Source organism: Pleurodeles waltl, chromosome 1_1, assembly GCF_031143425.1.
Source record: "Pleurodeles waltl isolate 20211129_DDA chromosome 1_1, aPleWal1.hap1.20221129, whole genome shotgun sequence".
In the NCBI taxonomy this organism is placed as follows: Eukaryota; Metazoa; Chordata; class Amphibia; order Caudata; family Salamandridae; genus Pleurodeles; species Pleurodeles waltl.
Window position 1 is genome coordinate 992,079,346 of NC_090436.1, and position 24,166 is coordinate 992,103,511.

Genomic DNA, 24,166 nt, shown 5'->3' on the forward strand with positions numbered 1-24,166 from the left:
CAGTTATTACGGGAAAGCTAGAAAGGTGCTTCATGTTTCTAAAACTAAACTAAAAGAAAGAAGCCTCAAAGCAAGTGATTTAACTAATACATTTATCAAGGGAAAGACGTCTTCAAACTGAGATGCAAAAGGGGTCTCTGTGCTAGAAAATATGATCTTTACAACAGATTGGTTGGTACACTCTTAAGTCATATTGGGGTCTTTTTAAATGCTGCGAGATCCAATCAAACAATTGAGTGGTCCTAAACTGCCCTTTTTTAACACACTTAGAGGTCATCAATAGTTCCAAATGTTGCCCTTTTCCTTCCAACCTTGAGCCTCTCCTACACCTTGTAGGCTGTATTTATAGTCTTAAATCTTCTCATATGTCTTTGCTTCAGCTTGCAGAGCTAAAACAATGAATTAGAGGAGCGCGAGACTGAAGGGATTTGTATCCTGCAGCTGAAAAACTATTCTCTTACTGGGAGCAGTCATTGCAAAACACGCGCAGGTACATATTAAGAGGGAATGTCGACACCACGGTTTAATAATAATGCTGATGCTCGAGGTTCCACTTAAGACCACAGTAATTATATAAGGTGCCGTTATCTTAATAATTATTTAACACTTAGTGAGTCACAGGTCTCTGAGCGATGATTGGATCCCGGCTGTTGGGGTCAGGGTTTAAATGGAAGGAAAGCGCCTACACAGTCAGAAGGAACCAACGCTTGACAACGTGTTTTTCGACGTCTTCTGTTGCTGTGAAGACTTACCCAAGGTATGGCTTTAAATACTGATTTACATGCAGATTTGCCTAGCCCACCTTTTTCTGGTTCATTTAAAATGTTATTTCATACTTGGATATCAAGTCATTGGGGTCTCACGAGGCTCCTAGGTCACTGTTGGTTCACGCAACCACTAAGAAAGTTACATGGTCGTCTTTAGTGTCCCACATTTTACCCAGCTCAGCCTTCTGTCATTAAAAGGTTAGGAAATTCGGAGCCAGTTAGCAGTTTGAATGGAGAAAAATACTTCAACGTAAAACGTTAGCTTTTCATGTTCATAGATGGCTTGGACTTCGCAACTTCGAGTCCTGTCAGGCAGACTCGGTCTTTCATCTTCCCAAAATTGAAAAATGTACTACCACGCAGTCTTTTATAATGGCACATTGTATGCAGAGCCATGCAAAGCTGTGGTTGCAACTTTACAAAATATTGTGTTTTTTGGCGTATGCTGTGAGACAATGTCATCCTAGGAAACAGGTTTAACTACTATAAAAGGCCATTGATAACACTTAGTATACATGTTTATTAGGATCTAAATATTGCTAGTATATGAATAAGGCTGACAGCACTGATTTTCTGGGTAATTGATAAATTATCTGATGTTAAATCATTGTTTTCGACAGGTAATATTTTCAGAAATATAGCTAACTTTTCAATCTAAGGGCCTCATATACATGGCCATTGCGCCACCATTGCGTTATGTTTTTTATGCAACGGTGGCGAAAGCAGTGCTTTACACTTCTTCACATTTACAAACTGACAAATTGGGCCCAATGCATCAGTTTGTAAAGTCTTGCGTCACATTATACCTGCGCCAGGTATAATGTATGCAGGGCCAGCTTTAGCGCTGGTGGCGCCCTGTGCGACAGTCTTTTTTGGCACCCCCCTCACCCCACGACCACATCCTCAGATTTCCTTACTACCACCTGGCAAATATGCCCCTCATATCTCCATTGCCCCTTTTCACACACATTCATTTGTTTTAAAGCGCTTGAAAAGGCTGGCTTTATTAATCCACTCAGCTATCCACATAAAATACAGATCTGTTCTTTGCAGCAGGCATCTTAACCCTCTGTGCTACTTTACAGCGAGTCAAAACTGCCACTGGACAAAACTTCCAACTCTCTCCCTAGCAGGAAGATTAATCACAAGAGGTATCTTGACATTTTAATTGCTGTCTGAATGCTGGCCGCACAAGGAACTCTGCAGCTGGTGCTTTTAAGTCACAAGTTTTGTAAGTCATTGCTAAACACAGCACTCCCCTGAGGTCAACGCCCCCCCCCAATCCAGGCCAGCACGCGGTGCAGCCGCACCACTCGCAACGCTCTAAAGCCAGCCCAGAATGTATGCAAGGTAGATGTTCCCATGGGAAAAGCCACGCAGAACTGATGCAGTGAAATTTACTACTTTTCACTGCACCATGCTGCGACTTCACTGCATCACAATTTTACTACCTGCTCAGAGCAGGCGTAAAACTGATGCAGGGCTTTTCTCAATGGAGGGTCTCCTGGCAGTGCTGCATTTTTTTGACGCTAGTCCGGCAATGTGTGAATTTAGCACCACAGATGCATCAGAATTTCTGACTCATCTGTGAAAACGTGCATCATGGAGCTTTGTACTTTAAATACTGCACATCCATAGTGTCATTAGGGTATTGTAGGGCAGTGCAAGAAATATGACGCATTAGAACAGATGCATTAGATTCTTGTAAATGAGGCCCTAAGTCTGAGAAGCCGCGCCTCTTAACCCATGGCAGCTGATGGGCTGCCATATTGTTGTCAAAAGACACTCAGAAACACTATAAGGTAAAGTGTCGTACATTGCATGTTCGCTTTTTAGATACGGTACAATTGTTTTGATTAGCAGTTAAGCTGAATGCAGAAAGGCGTTATTACAAAAATTTTATGAAAAAACAGCCACACTGGTTTCACACTGTCTGAGTCTGTGATCTAGTATCCTGTCTGACCTTCAAGAGGCACGCAAGGCCTCTATGTCAATGCAGCAGGAGTAAAGGGTCTCAGGATTATGGTTTGGTTTGTAATACCAGTTTGGGCAGAAAGAGGAATTCAGTTCCCATCCAAATCAACACTACAAGCAATGCGGAATACCTCATGCAGTATTTCCTTGCGGTTTCCTGGGGGCATAGTCACTTGGTCAAACATGACAAAATAAAAATATATCCCCAGAAAACAGCCTGGTATTGGGGAATTACCTCTAGTAATGGGAGCAGAAACACACCTTTTTCCAGTAAAGATAATTTGAATTCCTTAATAATTCTATATCTGGGAATAACTGACTCCCACCTTAATGTGTGATTCCAGGTGGATAATAATTGCTGCTTCTAGAATATGGGTGTGTGTGTGTTCAATCACAAAAAAATCTGAATCTCAATATTTGCCATAAATATTAATATTGCAACTTCGACTCCTATAATGTGTTGGGGTAAAAGTTATTTATGGCAATCAAGTAACAAAGTGGAAAACTTAATTTTCTTCATTCACCATTGATGTGATATTCTTCATCAACCGTCTACATCTCCACTGTGAGTGATGGCAAGAGCTACATTTGTAGCTGTAAGTGGACCAGGATACCTCAAGAGGTTGTCTTTCAGTTAGAATTCCTGAATTCTGGAGCACGGAATCAGGATTTTTAGAACTCACTTGCAAAGCATCCTTACGACTGGTGAAAAAAATGGCATGTAAATATAAATTTCATGTTTATTTAAATGGTTATGTCTTGGATGATCCAAAGGCCCTACCCATAACAAAGATTGCAAAACCCTCAAAACTTTAAGGTAATCACAAATATTCCCATTGACCTCTCATACCATATTTGTACCCTTAGCTTTAAAACTGAGAAAAGATGCAGTCAGTGAATGTAATGCAAAGACCTGCAGACTTTCAGGGTATACTGGAAAGCTTTATTTTCTGTGGAAGGCTATGCCCAAAAAGGCAAAAAAGTGACTGTGCAAATGTACATTTCCACTACAATTCCGTAGACAGTCCATAAAAGTTAATAAGGGATCTTAGGGACAAGCTTACAAATCAAAGACATGCAGAGATGGTCAAGACTTTTTTGCAAGTCCTGAAAAATGCTGATTTCCTCACAAATTGTCTAAGGAGCTCTGTGGTGTATAGGTTTGCTGCATTGTTTGTGGGTCTGACCCTGGGAGTGTGCCTTAGCCTTGTGAATTCCAAGTGATGCAATGAAAGGACGAATCATCTGCTTTGGGAAGGAAATGAAGGCCATTTACGTCAGTGTTGTGTCTATTTAGGGAACTCATTTTAGACAGTCTCAAGAGGCAGGGTGGGACTGGGAAGGCGAGCATTTGGGCATTGGCTGATGGAAGCAGGTGGTTTTTGGTCCAAATATATGTAAACACCAAATGTAATAATAATAGGCGTGTATAACCAATTTGTGATTTGATGTCCACAGTATGAATAACAGAATCAGATTTGTTAGAATTCTCGAAGCTCAGGGTGCAGTTGAGACCTTCGGAAATCTTTAGTGGAGATGGTAATTGGCTATGCGAAGTGTAGTAAACAGCCACAAATTTACAGGTTTTTCACAACCGTTTTCTAACTTACTTTCGCACCCTGCAAATGCAGGCAAATTGTTCTAGTCAAAGCCAAGGATAGTTGGCTTTCCAGAAGGGACAGAAATGGTAACTACTCCCTATTGCCTTTGGGAGGAAGGTGCAGGGGTTTCTCAACAGGAGAAAATATTTTTCATGCGAAGGAAAAAAGGAAACATTTGAATGAGTGTGTTTTCACCCGATTTAGTGCCTCAATGCAAGTGACTCTTAATCTCGGTGCATATGGTAAAGGAAGCTACTGGGCACATTAGGATTAAAAGTAATGCGAAGACACTGCATCCACAATCTAAACTAGGGTATTTTTTTCTCTAAAATAGCCAACGTCTCTGAGTGCCAAACAGGGCGAACCCATATAAATCGGTGCAGAAACACGCAGTCAGCCATTCCCCTTTCCTCAGCGTCCACCTTGGAATGGATTTGTAATTCTCCAGCGTAGTATTAAAGATGGTTCCGTTATTGCTAACTGGCTGTGCTGAAATACAGCATTAAAAATCCACTACATTCATTGTCGTGCAAAACACAATGCGGATTTTGTACCTAGTGGAAAATCTGCATGGATACCAGTAGTATTCCCTTAATCCATTCGTTTTGGATATTTACAAGGTCAGTACTGGGGAGATCTGTGAACCCTCAAAAAAATTAGAATAAAATCTGCAAACGTCGGAGGCAACCTACATAAGGAATGTAACGTTTTGGGCACGTCTGCCCATGAACGTCAATTCACCAGAATGCCAAGGGTAGCTGAAGTGACATCACACGCCATTTATTCTTTACTTTCACTCACGCACGCATGCTTACACTTACTCACACTTGCTCTCTTATAAACACACTCACCCGCAAGAGCGCACACAACAAACATGTAAAATCATTTTATACTTACCACAGCTGCCAGGGAGGGTTTTGTTTCAGCAAATTGTAATTCATTCTCTAGCACACTAATTGTGAATAATAAAAGATTATTCACGACTTGTGTAATAAAGAATTGACTTAAAACAAGGAAAGTGGAGCTGCCTACGTGTGTCTGACGCCCGAGTTTGCCACCTGTGAGGCCAGGGGTCGCAAAGGCAGTGCTAGGGGTCGCAAGGGGAAAGCCAGAGGTCCCATCTTCGACCCCTGACAAACCCTATTTGAGGTCCACGGATCTACCTGAATCGTTCACAAGACTTAAAATTTCAAGCGTGCATAGATAGATACCAGTGTTTTGCAAATGAGTTGCACACATTTGCAGACATACTAAAAAGATTTAACTGGGTTTTCGAGATTGCACATCAGCAAAAATGTAGCGACCGCTAAGCGAGAGTAATAATCGCCAGCAACGCCCGCCCCCACGGCCTCAACATCATTTCATACGCCGACGACACCCAGCTCATCCTCTCCCTCACGAGGAACCCATCTACTGCCAAGAACAACCTACACACCGGACTCCTCGCCATCGCTAGCTGGATGACAGCAAGCAACCTCAAATTGAACTCAGGAAAAACTGAGATCATCATCTTCGGATCCAACAAGACAGCATGGAATGACTCTTGGTGGCCTGCCACCCTAGGACCATCCCCAACGCCCACCACCCACGCAAGCAATTTCTGCATCATACTTGACTCGTCTCTCTCCATGATTCAGCAAATCAACGCCATATCATCCTCTTGCTTCAACACCCTCCGCATGCTACGCAAGACCTTCAAGTGGATTCCAATAGAAACCAGAAGAACGGTCACCCATGCCCTCATCAGCAGCAGACTGGACTATGGCAACGGCCTCTATGCAGGGACCACAGCCAAGCTTTAGAGAAAACTCCAGCGCATCCAGAACGCCACTGCACGTCTCATCCTCAACCTCCCTCACCACAAGCACATCTCCGCCCACCTCAGATCCCTACACAGGCTGCCCATCAACAAAAGGATCGTCTTCAAAATCCTAATCCACGCTCACAAAGCCCTCCACGACACTGGACCGGCCTACCTCAACGGACGAATCAACTTCCACGTCCCGACCCGCCAGCTCCACTCCACCGACCTTGCCCTCGCAACAGCCCCCCGCATCCAACGCACCACCTATGGCGGCAGATCCTTCTCCCACCTCGCCGCCAAAACCTGGAACTCCCTCCCCACCAACCTACGCAAGACCCAGGACCTCCTAACTTTCAGGAAGCGCCTCAAAACATGGCTCTTCGAGCAGTATCACTCCCCCCCCACCCTCAGCACCTTGAAACCCTACCAGGTGAGTAGCGCGCTTCAGAAATTTATTTTATTGATTGATTGCTTGATAATCAAAGTAATGCAGCACAACTCTTTGGGATTTCCTTGCACATATTGAACATATAGGCTCTATGTTTTACCTCTGTGTGTCTGATAAAGGAATCGTGCTACTGAGATAGTTCGGTTGGCTAATGCACCAACCCTTCGATCAGCAACACGTCTTCAGTAAAGGCTTTATTTATTTGTGATAAGTAGGATAAACACCAATTGCTAAAGGACCTGTGTGTCATTCAAATGTGCCAGGTTAGCAAATTATTATTTAGCTACTGGCAACCCAAATTGTAAAAATATCATTTTAAAGTAAAGTTATTCCAAAACATTACTCTTTTTGAATTTTTCAGGAAATTTCTGTATTAAAAAATGAAGATTGTAGCGCTGCTTCTCTGCCTCATCGGCACCTCGTGGTCCAGTCCGGTAAGTGAATTATAGTTAATTGAGGTTTTTTAGACTTCATTTACAAATATATTTTAAAAGGTATTGCAGCACCTCCAGGTAACGTTCATTTAATTTTATTTCCAGATGATACCTCGTCGCATTTTCTCTGCAAGTGCCAGCAATGAGGTTTGTAGACAGAGTTTCAAAACACATTTTTGATTGTCAGATTCACACAGATCTTTTAATGTTTCTCAAAATGTCTGACTTTTAGGGGATTCACTAAATTGCTTAGAAGTTTGTTGGAAAAGTATGAAAAGATTAACTGCCTCCCTCACCCAGTATCTATTTCTGCCATCTGTCCACAGAACAGACACACAGTTTAAAGAAATGCATTAGTACATGCAACTTTATTTTAATCTTTTCCTCCACCTAAAATATTTTTCGATTTGGCGAACCTTGTTCTCTCACACACCAGTTAAATACTGTGGCGTTTTGCCGTTATATCCCCCCTTAAAAATACTTAAATGAACGTTCCTAGAAATAAAGTTACTCATAGTTCCAAAGGGGGTATGACCATAAAAATGTTTACATTTGTAGCGTGTGCCACGCATTTTGAAGGATTAACTCTACAGTTTCCCAGAAAATGATCCCAGAATTCAGTGGCTTGATAAACGCAGTCCAAGGTCAGTAAAGTGGCATTTTGGTCATTACTGTAAAGTGCCAAACAGCAAGGTTAGTTGGTTTTCATAACACTGCAAAGCAGACAATTCATCTTTGTTACTGCCTTTCATGCCTAAACCAAGTGGTCTGTTTCTGCTGTGCCAAGAACCGCTAGAAAACGTGCAGCCACGTGATCTGACACTCGAGCCACACGTACTCGAATCTGGTCTGGGCTGGTCATGAACCCAAAGGTAGGCCTTTAAAGTGTTCTAATGCTAGACCCACAAAGTAAGCACAGAATGCAACTCTGACCTCTGTCGTAAGCATGGAAATATCTAAGATCAGCTTGCGAGTTGTGGCTCTTGCTCTAAACACATTTTTAAACAAAAATAAGGTCACAGTTCCTAGGATAAATACTCCCTAGTTGCAGTAAAGCCGGGCCAAATTGTAGCAGTTCACCAGGAAATCTCCCAGTAAAGCCTTGGCAGTGGTTAGCTGACATGTCCATCTTGTTTTTATCTCACCCTCTCTTCAATATACACTTTCCGAGAACATGGGCATTTGCAACCTTTCATCCTTCGCCAGGTTTTAACCATGTTGTTTCCAATAGTACAACAATTCGATTTAGGTTGTCTACTAATTAATATAATTTCTCTCACCTCCCCAATCCCTCTTTCCGCCCTCCACTTCCAGTGTTTGGTAACCATCATTTTGTGATTTAAATGGTCTAAATTATGCAGAAGAATTCCTTGGCAAAGCATCATGAAAGAACCCCGGAAACTCTCAAAATGCTTTTTGAAACAATCACAAAAAACAAACTGGAGTTGACCAAAAACATTTAAGCTCTTGTAAGTTCTCTTACCCCCAGGTAGGCATGAGTATCCCTAAGAGAAGATTGGTAGAAATACACAATACTTTTCAGTGGCAGGACTAACTGGGTATTGATGGTAAAAAGTCAAGTTTAGTAGTTTAACTTCGGTGTAAATCCAAACCACCACGATTTTCAAAATCAAGTTAATTGACCATAATACATATCTGTGCTCAGCCTTTCATTGTTTTTTCTTTGTAATTATTTGTTTTATTGTCTCATAGGTACTCTTGGCCCTGAGTCTCAACAATGGTCTTCTTCCACCACAGCTGCAGGTACAGTAAACCAGAGCCAAAGGACGATACTGCACTGTCTGGACATAATCACTCTGTTTGTGTAGCCATCATCAGCGCTAGGGGGTAGGCAATGAATTCTGCTCCGCCGGTGGAGCTTGTGGAGTTTTTCCCACTCAACGCTCCACGCGGAGTTTCCAAAAACTCTGCAGAGTGGCGCAGACAGAGATTTTCCTCTTGCTCGTGCTTGCCAACTGTCGGTTGCCGAGTGCGAGCGAGAACAATCAAAGAATAGACCACCTCCTGGCAAGATTTCTCAATGTGAGCAGTCGCGGCAGGTCGCTACTGCTCACATTGAGAAACCTGCCGTTCGCGTTGAGTAAGCTGCTGTTCGAGTGGAACATCTACTCGAGCAACAAAAAGAATCAGCGGCCTCTTGCGCTGTGCAATGCTGATTTCACAGCACCAGACAAACTCCTGTCATTAAAAATTGACAAGAGCAGCGCGACTTACTGCACTCTGCCACTCGTGGAACTCCAAGTAGCGTGGCAGTTTTTTCTGCACTTCGCGGTGTTCCAAGTAGCAGAACTCCACGAACTCCACCCAAGCCAAATCAGCACTTGCATGGAATTTTATCTCAGTTTTCTATTTTTGCAAAACTGTGGATGTAATACCCATGATTGACATAAAAAAGTCTACGCGCCAGATCTACACATACTATAGAGGAAATTAAAGTATCAAAAATACTAGGATGGATGGGTTTGAGGAGAAGAATGTGCAGGAGTGAATGATATGTCAAATTATAAGACCAGGAAAGGTACATCTTAAGAGGATTCATTTAATGTGAAATAGGAATATCTGTGACATAGTTTGTCGAAGTCACAAATTAAACAAAAAAGTGGCAAAACATAAAGCATTCCAGCCTTTGAAAAGTTGCAGTTTTTTACTCCAACTTGTAAATGTTGGTAAAAATGGTTGTTTTTCTCCACCGAATTTTTAAAAATCAGGTACAACTAGCTAAGTTAAATAGATCTGGTAGTGTTTTCACCTCACAGTGTGGCAATAGAAAGCGTGCCACCATGTTGTGAGTGTTAAGTAAAGGAAATGGGATTCAGTAATAGAAAGTATGTTATAATAAGCAGCAGAGGGATAGGCATGTGTAGACAATTCCACTTGCATATCCTCACTGAAAAGCTTCTCTAGTTTTCAGATAGATGCCTAGTAACGTGAAATAATATACTTGTGTACCACAGCAGTGAGGATAAATGTGGCTCAGTAACACGTTATTTAGAATAACTGTACTAATAATCGCACATTCTCATATTTATTACTACAGTGCAAAATAAATTCATGATTATTATAAGTGCACTGTAAAACCTTTTACTGCCTCACAGACTGTATGCACTAATTACTGAACAGTAAAACAATTCTCCCAGTAGTGACAAAGTCTCCTCAATCGCATTTTACTCTGATGCAGCTATTGAACCTCTTATACCTGGTTTTGGTGAAATATTTTTGTTAAAACAAGTACATATTAAAAAAATACTGTGGCATAAACCATTTATGCAGATGTGCAGGGGGAAAACATGCAATTTGTTACCATTGATAATGGTGTGGCGGGGCCATGGCTTACAAGAGGTGAAGCCTTTAATGAGCAATGATGCTCTAGAAAATGCAGTAGTATAAAAACTCATATTTTACATAGAGTCATGAAATGTTGAAAATATTTTAATTGTCCCTGTGAAATATGGAATTCATCATCATGATGAACAGCCCCCAAACCACTCAGTACCATTGTTTGACCTACTAGGATTATGCAACATGGTAGACACAATTAGGCAGCAAGTGTATTTATACTAAGCAACAAACACCGAAATGATGTGCCACATGCCATGGCTATTTTATTTTCGTAAATTTAAGATAGAAATCTATATGTGAACTCTGAAGAAAAAAAATATGCCGTCTATGTGGCACGTTATGTGGCAGGTTTCTAAATCCATGATTATTTGTCAAAAGCGGAAGGCACAGAATCAAAAAAGTCCACTGACCCTCTCTATTGCCCATTATCTTGTCAGCAATTTATATAAGAAGGTTAAACCTAAACATTTAAAATCTAATCAGTGCCAGTTGCTAGCTGCATTTTGAAGAAAACAGCTTTCTCAAGCTAACTACCCCAAAATAACCATGTCATAACAAGATGCATAGCTGATAACAAGTGTAATGTGGTCTGATATTACAATCTCAGGGTTCAGTTTGACACCACTTTGCCTTCTGCCTCGTGATGTATGAGGTCCCAAGATACCCTCAGTGGCAATATGGTGATATTTGACCATGTGAAAATTGCCCGTTATGCGCATACTCTTTCTCCCTGTAAATATATATTCATATATACATGATGCATGTATGTATATATATGTGTATATATCTATATCTATATATGTATATATATATATATATATATATATATATATATATATATATATATATATATACATATATACATATATAGATATAGATATATACAGAGAGAGAGCGAGAGAGAGAGAGAGAGAGAGCGCTTGTAGTTATACTTATTCATATAATTATTTTGCTCATGTAGGGAGCGACACTGAGCCGCTTGCTTCCTGGAATTCTTCAGCAACAGATACCTGGCCTTGGGCAGGTGAGATATGGAGCAGGGGGACCGTTTGTAGGACAGCTACCAAATCAGATTGCCTTCCCAGGGCAAGGCCTGCCACCACAGGCTCCTGGTCAAGGTGCCCAGCAAACTCAGCAAGCCCAGCAACAGGACCCTGCCAACCCACAAATGCCACAGCAGAATGGACAGCCTAACCAAGTGAGTGCACTTTCTTTTCTCCTCTGCCTTGTAGTCCAAGCCCTACGGACACTCAGCTCAGTGCTCTTTCTGTGAGAAATTGATGTGCAGAACCACATTTATCCTTTTCTTTTTTGTATTCAGTAATGCAGCTTTGTGTTTCCTTGTGACAGTGCAAGAGGGGGATCTGTTTTTAATCAAGTACAGGAAGGAGGCAATGCAGTGCTATGAATGTGTGTGAACTGTCGAATTTCGTTCTCACTACATGTTTGAGTTACAGCCTATAGTACTCAGACAGGACTGCATATTCTCTATCAGCATATAGACAACGAGGCTAAAGAAGAGTAAAATACAGAGGTAGAAAAGGGGATAAGGAGATGTGTAGTGAATGAAAATAAAGCGTGAAAAGACACTGGAGTGTAGAACATCTCATTCTCCTGCTGTGGCACTTATGTGACTCGCTCTTGTGGAAAAACATGGTCCAACAATCCAATCTCTAACCTTCCAAACCAAGAAATGGGTGACAACCCTTACTTTTCTTTTCTATTATTTCCCAATTTTGTCCATTGTTATTTGATCAGTTTACCTTATTTTTCAATTGTCGTTTGGAGTTTTATTTTTATTTGAGTGCACCTCACACCCCTGGCATGTGAAGCGATGGCCCACAGGACATGGTCCTGCGAACGTGTCATGTGGTAACAGGAAAAATCTTTTACTTAAGCTTTGATCACCTTTCTGTCAATAGCTGGGATTTAGGTAAGGGCATTATTTATAATGGTGCCATAATAAGACACATGCCAAAAATAAGCTTGTTCCCGGACCACAACACTCCTAGATCCTGGTTTTATTTAGAGGTGGGGGAACTGCTTGGTTTTGAACGTTGGAGCCTAGGAGCCTAGGTGGTCGCTGCAGGAGAACCACCCTCACCATGGCATCAGAAATCCTGCTATATTTAGGTTATATAATACAAGGGCGGTATTCCCTGCATGAAAAAAAAAACATGCCTCAGACACACAGGGAGAAGACTCCCATCTCATCAGGGATATGGCTTTTTTCGGAAGTCAACTTTCTGGCAAGTAAAGCAAAATCCAACTGGGCGACCATGAAATGACGGCCAATTGGCAATGCAATTTCACAGAAAGATTTCCTGCGATGCTATTGAGAGCACTTTCAAAAAAAAGATGCAAATCTACCAGGCTGGTGGACATGGAATGGCAGAGGTGGAGCTTCCACCACCCCAGCCGTTTGACAGCTCCTGAGCCAAATAATGAATTACCATTTCAGTCAATTGTTTGTGTTTAGGAACAAAGACAATTACTTTCTGTTAGGTAATTCATCATTCTTTCTCATTGTTTCTATTTATTTTGTTCATAGCGCTGCTTAGATATTTTTTTATCTCTTATACGAGGGTATATACTTCAGTGTTATGTATGCTTACGTTGTTATGCTCTTTTATTGAGTTGCACCTCATTTACCGTCTTCAGGCTTAGCAAAAACCTAATGATGAACAAATGCAGAGACCTTGGAGTCTTTTTGTGTGTCTGATGCCATGTTTCAAACAATAGTCCGCCATCATTTCAGCAATGCTAACCCTATCGTTCTTGCCCTCAATCTTTCCCTGAGCCGGGCTAATAATAAAGCATGTTTCAAACAGTATTGCCTTTCCTGTTGTGCAAACAGTTCTTATGTCCGTAATACGGATTATCGAGACTAGCAATAGCACGATACACTAAAATTGTGGGCAGAATTTTAAGAGACAAAATATCGAAATCTAACTGTATATAGAGAAAGTATGAATTTACTATTCTTAACTCCACATCTAGATACCTTGAATATATTATCAAGGCACATAATATGTGGAGTTAGGTGTAGAAAATCCATGCTTACTTATCTTTGGCTTATTTGTCCCTTAATATTGTGCCCATGATATTTTGTGGCACTGAGATTTCCACCGCAATATTCCAGGTACACGCTCGTTCTTATGACTGTCAGTCGCATATTTTACAAATATCAAATAGCCATACCTAAAATAATTTGCTTCATAACCAATATTTATAATGTATCCTCATCTTCAGTGATATAGGAAGATCTGGTGCGAATGGAGTCAGATCTCCTCTCCAATTAAAAGAAATGACAAACATTTGTTTTCATTAATACTCAATCATAATTATTCACTTCTATAATTCCAACTCAGTGTCATCTGTATTTTTGTAATCACTAGGTAGTGCTTTAATGAAGTTAAAATTCTTTTCAGGTACCCTACTGATGAAAAGCCATATTCTCAATGTTTTTGTCTTTGTTTTATGTCACTCTGTTTTATCCACTAGGTGATGCCATATCTGTTCTACCCACAAGGACAGGGCCAGGGCCAGGGCCAGGTAAACTATAGGTTGTTTAAAATGTTGCAGTTATATTTTTAGGAACGCATTTTTGGTTGCTTTAATTATTAGCATGTGCACACAAACCAGCTCTCTCTATATGTCCCAAACTTTGTCACATTTCACCTACCCTCACCTTTCTGCCATACGCCACTGTTCCTTCTTTCATCAATTTGCCTCTTTGCCCATGGTTTCTTTTTTCCTAAGGTCCTCTTGATTCCCTATTAACCCTTCATCTTTAATCTAAGTTCTCTTTACTTTTCAATTCAACTTTCTATAATCTCCTTAGATGTATCGTTAAACTGCAATGTATTTGTAAAGTTTATCGATTTTCACATTTTTAGCAAAAATTGCTTGTCAATGCAATTTTGGCCGTACCCATGGTCAGTCTGTGTCTGCTTTGATCGTGGAATCGATCCTGTATTAAAGGAGGTTAAATCTGATTTGCAAACAAAAATGTGTTTTGGAAACCATGTCACATTTTTGGCAGACCACCAATACTACTTGTCATACAACTGCCTGTCAAGTGGTCTCTATTCCCAAATGCGTAACAAAGAACAGTTCACCATCAAGAATCAGCATGAATGTTGCTAACATCTGAGAGCCAAAAACAGTAATATTGACAACACTAACCAGATGGAAAAGCAACCAAAGCTCTTTAGCAATAAATTAAATCCTCTAGCACTGGATCCTAAGGGAACCTTTCATTACACTGACAATCTCCTGAGATTCAAGGAATGAGGATACCTGATCCCTAGTAGATCAGGAAATGCAAACCTTTTGGGCTCTTCAAAGTACTTCCATCTTGCGTGTAAATTCACATGTGGTCCACAATATTGAACTTGGAGGGCAGACATAATAACCTCGATTTTGAAAAAAAATGAAAAATTAATCATGCCCCTCTCACAATTTTTCTTCACTGGATAGAACCACCCAAATATGAACTCGGTAGACTCATTAAACCCAAAATGCAAATCAACGTTTTGGGGAATTTTTATTTTGGGGCCATATTGTTTGGAGACAGAATAAGTTCCCTTTATGGTGAGTTGAGCTATTTGCTTATTATTAGCAAGTTCAGTTTGTTTGTGAATATATTGAAGGTGCTAGCTGTCTTTTTGGGACAAAGGTCCCCCATGCACACAATGTCTGCCCTCTAAGTGTGAAAATGTGGATGAAAACACAAAGATGTTGTACTTAGTAGAGCCTTCTAGGTTCCACCATCCTTTTCCAGGATGATGGCTATGCGATTCTCCCTAAAAATCCCTCCTCAGTTATATTTGAACTGGCACTCCTTCACTATTTTCCCCCCAAACAGATGATGCAATATTACCCATTCTTCATGTACCCACAACAACAGCAACCTCCACAACAGGCTCCGCAACAACCAGGACAGCAGCAGCCCAATGACCAGGTACTAAATATTCATATTCAGGAGTGTATATCTTGAGGCCTATTAACTACATTCATAGGAGATTTTGAGGAAATGAGTCTGAGAAAAATGTTCTTGGTAACAGTGGTTGTTCAAAGGTGCCAATGCATCATTTAGCAATGCATTGAAAGTGTGACTTTATCCACCACATCTGTGAACTTGAGTTCAATTTGTACATGGTTGACTGATTACAACTTAGCTTTAAGAAATGAGAAAGAGAAATGATTATGATAATTCACTTTTCCACCCTAAAATAGCTAAAACAAATACACAACTATCTGTAAGGCCCTGAATCCCAAAAATATTTGTGCACCTAAATTTCATTTAGATATGCCAGTACAATTATTTATAAGTGTACATTCATATTTCTAATAGACAATGCCTTGAATTTTTTTTGGGGAGAGATCTTTAAAATTACACCAGTATGGAATTATTTTAGGATGCTGATCACTAAATTGGTTGAATGGTAGACCAACCATTTGACTGTGTTGATTACAGAAAACCGTCTTTATGTTGAACTTATACTATAGTAGTAAGCTGTGATGCCGGAGAAATGCTAAAATCTTTGAAGGATTTGCATATTTTCATTAAGTAAGTGCACACGAGATTCTTTTTGTGTTTAAGGATCTGTAAAACATGCAATATAGCAAGGGTGCCTACAAATGTTTGACTGATTCTGCTGTCCTATTTCCATTTTCACTCCAAGTGCATTCCTATTTAAATACTCACCTTCTTCCAAAATATGCCCATTTGAACAAAATCAGTAGAAAGTATTTTTTATTCATATAACCCAGGTACTTTATCGCCTAACCTTTTGGTGTAGTGTTGTGTTCTAGAGATATATAAAAACCGGAAAACACCAAATCATAAATTTTTTTAACTGCTGCACAAGAAGCAAACTCTTTGGACTTCTGTAGTTTAATCGAAGAGTCTTGAAAACAGGGACTCATTTCTGAGGTGTTGGTGCAGAGCGACACTGCAAGGAATCATGCTGAGCTGCCCTGCATCAAAAGGAAAGGGCAGGAATGCTCTGTATCTATGAGATATCTTTCCTGTACTTTATCCCTGCTCTGGTGCACAATGGGCAGCCTAGCACCAACGCAGGTGCCCTTGCACTATGGTGCAAGGGTGTTTGTGTTGTAGGAATGCTTGTTTTTGTGCAGGAAGGGACACCCTCCTCCACAAGGGACACCCTCCTCCACAAAAAACAATCAATGGAGGTGATCTCCTCTTTCTATGTGTGCTGCAAGATGCAGCACACATAGAAAGAGGAGAAAACGATGGGAAATAAGTTATTTCTCTTCATTATGCCTCCTCTTGGATGGTGTAGGCTTTTGACCCATTCCCAAGATTAAAAAATCTTGTAAATCTGGATATGTGTCAAATGTCATGGGTGTTACGTGGAAACACTCACCGTAACGTGCATGGCACTCTTCCCTATCGCAATGTGAGGCAAAGCAACAACTTGCGCTGCATTGTCTCATTCCATATATACAAGGACATTAAAAACTACACTGGTTGGCTTCATGTGACCTTGTAGATATGAATCTGCAGTGTGTACTGTATGTCAAGTACAAATACAGGTCCAAATCCCAACCGCTGATCACCAAACAAGTAGTATGTGGACACGTAGGGGGTTATTCTAACTTTGGAGGAGGTGTTAATCCGTCCCAAAAGTGACGGAAAAGTGACGGATTTACCACCAGCCGTATTACGAGTCCATTTAACGGATTAACACTCCTCCAAAGTTAGAATAACCCCCGTAGTGTTCTGAGATCAAAACAGTAGTGTACACTTAATCACTGTATGTCAAGTACAAATACAAGTCCAAATCCCAACCGCTGATCACCAATGTTAGAAATGGGATCTTTTATTGAAAGTCAGGTTACCCCCTGTTCAAGCAAGGACTCTCACTCTAGTCAGGGTAAAAGAGAATCACCCTCAGCTAACCACTGCTTCCCCCCTTGGTAGCTTGGCAGAGCAGTAGGCTTAACTTTAGAGTGCTAGGTGTAAAGTATTTATACCAACACACACAGTAACTTAATGAAAACACTACAAAATGACACAACACCAGTTTAGAAAGATAGGACATATTTATCTAAACAAAACAAGACCAAAACAACAAACATCCGACATACACAAGTCAAGTTATGAATTTTTAAAGATTAAACTAAAAAATAGCGCTTAGAAACACAAAATGCTTAGATGAGGTGTTAACACGGCGTCGTGACGGAGTTGTTCCCAACAAGCCAACACCAGCGGCGCCGGGCATGGAGTCGCATCGAACCCCCAAGTACAGTACCTTTGGTGAAGAGTGAAAACAAGTTGATGCACAAAGTCAGGGATCACGCTGTCTGTGCGAAACGTTGAATCCGCGCACTTGGAGTGGCGTCGGTCACGACGTGGTGTTTCAACTTCCACGGAGTCGCAGACTTCAGCAGGGCTGCAGTGGCATCGGGCCTGCGAAGGTCATCGTGTTCCAGCGAAGATCAGGAGGTCGGTTGCAGACGGCGTCACCGGATTCAGCAGCAGCTTGGATTTCCACCAGCTTTCCTTTCAAGGGCCCAGGGACTGGATAGGGCACCACTTGTCAGAGCAGGAGTCTCTCCAGAGACTCCAGGTGCTGGCAGAGAAAAGTCTTTGCTGTCCCTAAGACTTCAAACTACAGAAGGCAAGCTCTAAATCAAGTCCTTGGAGATTTCCTCACAAGATGGAAGGCACGCAAAGTCCAGTCTTTGCCTTCTTACTCTGGCTCTACAAAAGCACATTCACAGGCAGGGCAGCACTTCTCCTCAGCTCTTCAGCTCTTCTCCAGGCAGAGGTTCCTCTTGTTTCCAGAAGTGTTCTAAAGTCTGTGGTTTTGGGTGCCCTTCTTATACCCAATTTTTCCTTTGAAGTAGGCCTACTTCAAAGTAAAGTCTCTTGTGAGTGTGAAATCCCCTTGCCCAGGCCAGGCCCCAGATACTCACCAGGGGGTCGGAGACGGCATTGTGTGAGGACAGGCACAGCCCTTTCAGGTGTAAGTGACCACTCCTCCCCCCTAGCACAGATGGCTCATCAGGAAATGCAGACTACACCCCAGCTCCTTTTGTGTCACTGTCTAGGGTGAGGTTCAACCAGCCCAACTGTCAAACTGACCCAGACAGGGAATCCACAAACAGGCAGAGTCACAGAAATGGTATAAGCAAGAAAATGCTCACTTTCTAAAAGTGGCATTTTCAAACACACAATCTTAAAATAAATTTTACTAAAAGATATATTTTTAAATTGTGAGCTCAGAGACCCCAAACTCCACATGTCCATCCGCTCCCAAATGGAATCTACACTTTAATCAGATTTAAAGGTAGCACCCATGTTAACCTATGAGAGGGACAGGCCATGCAACAGTGAAAAACGAATTTAGCAATATTTCACTGTCAGGACATATAAAACACTTTATTATATGTCCTACCGTAACCATACACCGCACCCTGCCCTTGGGGCTACCTAGGGCCTACCTTAGGGGTGTCTTACATGTAAGAAAAGGGAAGGTTTGGGACTGGCAAGTGGGTACACTTGCCAAGTCGAATTTACAGTTAAAACTGCACACACAGACACTGCAGTGGCAGGTCTGAGACATGATTACAGAGCTACTTATGTGGGTGGCACAACCAGTGCTGCAGGAACACTAGTAGCATTTGATTTACTGGTCCTGGCATCTCTAGTGCACTTTACTAGGGACTTACTAGTAAATCAAATATGCCAATCATGGATAAACCAATCAACCATACAATTTACACAGAGAGCATATGCAATTTAGCACTGGTTAGCAGTGGTAAAGTGCTCAGAGTTCAAAAGCCAACAGCAACAGATCAGACAAAATAGGAGGCAGGAGGCAAACAAATTGGGGATGACCCTGCATAAGCAAAAAAGTCCAACACAATGCAATAGGTAAAAAAAGTTTAAATGTTTTGTTACAAACTGCTTATTGTTTCTATCATTTTCCATTTTCAATATGTAGGATTATTTTTCTCAAACAGAAGATGCCACAGTCATCAATTTACATTAGAAAATCACTTATTTTAAGTTAGGTGTCAAGTAATTGAAGATTGAAATTCTATGAAGATATCTAACTTTTCAATAATTGGAATATAGGCAATTGAAAAATTTTTTTACAACTCTTGTTTCTGATGCCCATAAGTGTCATTAATATCAATCAGCTCTCATCACTGGAAATATAGGAAATGGCAAGCATTTGAGGAAAGCCCTGAAACACATTAATGATGGCATTAAACTGAGTGCGGTATACTTGTGAGAACACATGGGTGACTATCATTACTTTAAGGTCATGTTATGTTTTTCAAGAGGGCTGCACATATTGTCAGTTATTACACTCTACAAAAGTGAGAACTAACACATAATTGACATTTTTTTGACAGAACACCCCCTTTATCAATCAGCGTGGATTTGTTCCCCAGCAAGCAGCACCAGTAAGTGGATATTTTAACAGAAGTTTTGTAACCACATTTGACCACGGTGCAAAAGAAACATTAACTAAAGGTATTCTGGCTACCAGCTGGGATCTTACATCAACAAATCCTTGTTCAACAACTGCCTACTAGTAACAAGGAAATGTGTGCCTTCATCCTGTCAGCGGTGTAACTTGATGCAGATCTAAATATATTATGAGAATCTCCTGTACTTTTTGTTTTCTCCTTTTTTAGTAGGATCACTGTGGAGAAATGGGTAAGTAATAACACAGGTGAAGTCTATGCAATAAAACCTGATATGGCCTATGTGACACAATGCAAACTGTTTAGAAAGTTTCAATACAAGAGATGGAGCTGAGGTCCATATGTCAATTTTGGGATACAGAATCCCAAATCAAAGTACATGTAATATTTTTTCAAAATGTAAATGAAAGAAGAATTGTGCTTTGCAGGTGAAGTACTAATTATTCCTCTGCAAATTAATATTTTTTCTCAAATTATGGGCTTCATTGTAATACTGATGAGGGTGGAATTGCAAGTTGTCCATTTAAAAGACAGTGCTGTTGTTCATTAATGTCAATCAGCTCTCATCACTGAAATTATAGGAAATGGCAAACATTTGAGGAAAGCCCTGAAACACATTAATGATGGCTTTAAACTGATTGTGGTGTACTTGTGAGAACACATGGGTTTTCTTTCCCTACACATATTTTAGAAAAAAAGCATACCGAAATGTGCTAGGAGAAAAAGGCAAGGACTTGGTATGTAACATCAGGGTATCAATGCAAAAACGGCAATTACCCACTTTATTTCCAAATGCAACCATCAAAACTCAGACTTACTCTTTGATTTCACCTTTGGGACACACCCATCCCTTTGATAGCACTGGCCTAAAAATGGGATTGGTAAAATTTATTTCACCCAATTTGTCTATTTAACTTTTTTGTAAGGTCTTAGTAGATGGTGCCGGAAATGTAATTATGACATGGAAGTTGAATGTCATATATGGGCTAAAGTGTGTACACCACCCACATATGTGACAAAAATATATGTCCCTGGCTGGACTTTAGTTTAATGACAATGCACTAACACACACCAGGGAAAAGTGCCACAACTGTGAAGAAAACATATTTTATATTGATATTTCACCCTTACAGCGCAATGTGTCAGTCCACAAGACATGCATTTCATGTATAAAAAAGTGGCACACTCCTAATGTAAAAAGTATGTTCCCACAGTATCTTAAAAGCTATTTAAGTGTGTAGGTTTCTAGATTTTAGAGGATAGTACTTTGTTTGGAGATAATCTATCTTCATACTTTGAATCCGTTGGTTTCAATATAATGGTTTGAAAAAGTGAGTGTAAATTACAAAGGTAACTGGAATTGATCACTTTATTCAAAATGATATTTGAACATGGTGCAATATTTCTTTTGTAAACCAGTGTAGATCATTTTAATGGGGAAACACTCCCAGTAGCCAACTTTTCAAGTTTTCTCACTCTCTCCCCTTTCACCCTTCATTTCTCCTCCATGTAAACCAGTTCTGATCCTTGGGATTTGCAGCTTCCATGTTCAAGTGGGCTCTGCCCACACTTTCCCTACTCCATGGATCCTTGTCCATACTTTGTTTCTTTCCTTTTTGACTCAGACCTATCCCTCTTCTACAATGATGGTATTATTATTACCAATAATGTTGCATATTTATTGTTGATCATATTGTTTTGTGACCTTTCTTTTTAATTATTTGGTTTGTTTTCCATTTTATATGAATTCCTCTCAGTGAATTTGTGTTTCAATCCAATTAATACAAAAACATTCTCTATCAACTCAAATGATGTGAATATATTTGTTGTGCTATAATTTTTGCAAACTAAGATTAGATTGTAAAATAAGCATTGTTATCCTGCGATTTTACAAAATGGAAAATTATTCTTATAAACGCTATGTGGTCACTTCATAGTCTTTACTCTGTTCAAAATCCCATAGGTAGTTCCAGGTGCACAGCAGCAACAGCAGCAGCAGATGCCCAATGACCCATCAGCAGGAGGTGCACTTACAACCCAGACTATGGTAAAAACATTCTCTCTAAAGAATGACCATTTGACTCACAGAGACAGTATCAACCACTGGACTACCCATATCCCTAGACCGATAGAAAAGACACACCCACAGCTAAAAAACTGGCGACAGTCATGTGGGGGATACACTTTCAGAAGGCCACTCGGCCTAGTTGGTCAAATGGGACTTCAGTGTTATGGCAATTTAGTGCCACAAAAAAATCACATAGGAAGAAATAAACAATTTCAGTGCTAATATTGATATAAGCAAACACACTTCACAGGGTTCCAAAGTTTAAAATATATGTGCTTTCCTTTCTGAAATTCCTTGTTGATTTATTTTATATTTGCGTGGTCATTTGGTTACATATGTTTTTTCTTGAGCAGCACATTTGTGCTCTTTTACACTGGTGTCGAGGCACCAGAAGAAAAAGGCAATGATTGTTGTTTTATGCACACATTTCTTGCACAAATATTCAAATTATTTTGAAAAAAATGCAGTATGGTTATTTACAAAGTAGTTAACGACTTCAGACAGATATTCTTTTCTAATGTTGAAATTATTGTATGTGAGTCAATAATAAAAAAACATAATATCGCTATTGAGCACTTGCTCGTTAGTTAAACTAATAATGTATATTAGATGTAAATTAGGATGAGTTACAGTGAAAGAATGACAAAATTCCATAGGGCAAAGAGGATAGATAATAAGACAAAAAACATAGGCCCATATTTCTACTTTTTGACGCACAACTGCGCCAACGCAGTTGTGCGTAAAATTTTTTACCGCCGGCTAACGCCATTCCAACGCGCCATGCGGGCGCCTTATTAATGGAATGACGTTAGCCGGCGCTGCGGACTGGTGTGCGTAAAAAAAAATGACTCACACCAGGCAGCGCCGGCGTATGGGAAAATGGGGGTTGTGCATCAAAAAACGGTGCAAGTCAGGTCTGAGGCAAAATGCAGGCCTCAACCCGGATTTGCGACATTTTCTTTGACGCCCAGCCTCCATTGACATGAAAGTCATGCCCCCTTGCCCAATGGTCATGCCCAGGGGACTTATGTCCCCTGGGCATGTTCATTGGGCATAGTGGCATATAGGGGGCCCAAATCAGGCCCCCCTATGCCACTTAAAAAATCGGGAAAAAATACTTACCAGAACTTACCTTTACTTCCCTGGGATGGGTCCCTCCATCCTTGGGTGTCCTCCTGAGGTGGGCAAGGGTGGCAGGGGGTGTCCCTGGGGGCAGGGGAGGGCACCTCTGGGCTCCTTCCGAGCCCACAGGTCCCTTAATGCCTGCCCTGACCCAGGCGTTAAAAAACGGCGCCCATCAGGCTGTGCGCCGTTTTTTAAGGCCCACCCCCTCCTGTGCGCCAGGGTATAAATAAGGGGCACAGGCCTTAAAGTCATTTTTTGGAAGGGAACGCCTACCTTGCATATAATTAACGCAAGGCTGGTTCCCCCTTCCAAAAAATGACGCACATGGTGGAATTTTGACGCCCGGTGGGGTCGGACGTCAAAGTATAAATATGGGGCAGGGTTTGCGCCGATTGTGCGTCAATAATTTTGACGCACATTCGGCGCAAACAGAGTATAAATATGCCCCATAGTGTGGTTAAGTTTAAAAAACATGAATTTGACATGAAAACTAGAAATGTGGAACATAAAAGATGGGTTTTCTAACTGCTGTACAATTAAAAGCATTAATAATATGTGAACAGGTGCATGAAGATGGGTTTAAACATTAAAAAGTATTATAAGTACATTACAAAGTTTAAACCAATAATTCAAATAAAAGTCCTACAATTTGAAACGTTCTAACATTTTAGCAATCAGATTGTGGACAGTAATATATTCACCTTACTCTATTGACACTCAATATCAGAGAAGCTTGCACACCCCATAGATTGTCGCAGGATTTATCATACAAAATATATGTTTAAATATCTGGAGAGAAAAGTAGATACTGGAGAATAGAATTTTGATATACTGCAGACCATGTTTTTCTTGGCAATAGTGAAGCATATCTGCAAATGATCAATACAATAACGTGATATGAAAACAATATCTCATGATAAATCATACCTTTTTGAATAGTCACAGAAAACACACTTTGATCATATTTGCTACTTACTTGAGGCACAATCTAACATATATTATATTATAGATAGGGGAATGTATAAATCACCTCCAATTGTCCCTTATAAAAAGCAAGTACTTTTTGTTAACATTGTGCAAACCAATGCATATCCGATTTCAGTTTAAA

The 24,166-nt window shown here is 40.5% G+C and overlaps 1 protein-coding gene across 1 annotated transcript in view; it reads left to right on the top strand.

Moving 5' to 3' along the window:
* The first annotated feature begins 695 nt into the window (after window positions 1-695).
* The window catches only part of ODAM (odontogenic, ameloblast associated), a 36,421-nt gene continuing 12,950 nt past the window's right edge, over window positions 696-24,166 (top strand). Inside the window, exons 1-9 of the mRNA XM_069230280.1 lie at window positions 696-757; window positions 6,956-7,028; window positions 7,134-7,175; window positions 8,742-8,792; window positions 11,350-11,586; window positions 13,893-13,943; window positions 15,259-15,354; window positions 19,791-19,841; window positions 21,829-21,912. Coding sequence (XP_069086381.1) covers window positions 6,975-7,028; window positions 7,134-7,175; window positions 8,742-8,792; window positions 11,350-11,586; window positions 13,893-13,943; window positions 15,259-15,354; window positions 19,791-19,841; window positions 21,829-21,912 — 666 coding nt within the window. The 5' untranslated portion in view covers window positions 696-757; window positions 6,956-6,974. The remainder of the gene's footprint in view (window positions 758-6,955; window positions 7,029-7,133; window positions 7,176-8,741; window positions 8,793-11,349; window positions 11,587-13,892; window positions 13,944-15,258; window positions 15,355-19,790; window positions 19,842-21,828; window positions 21,913-24,166) is intronic.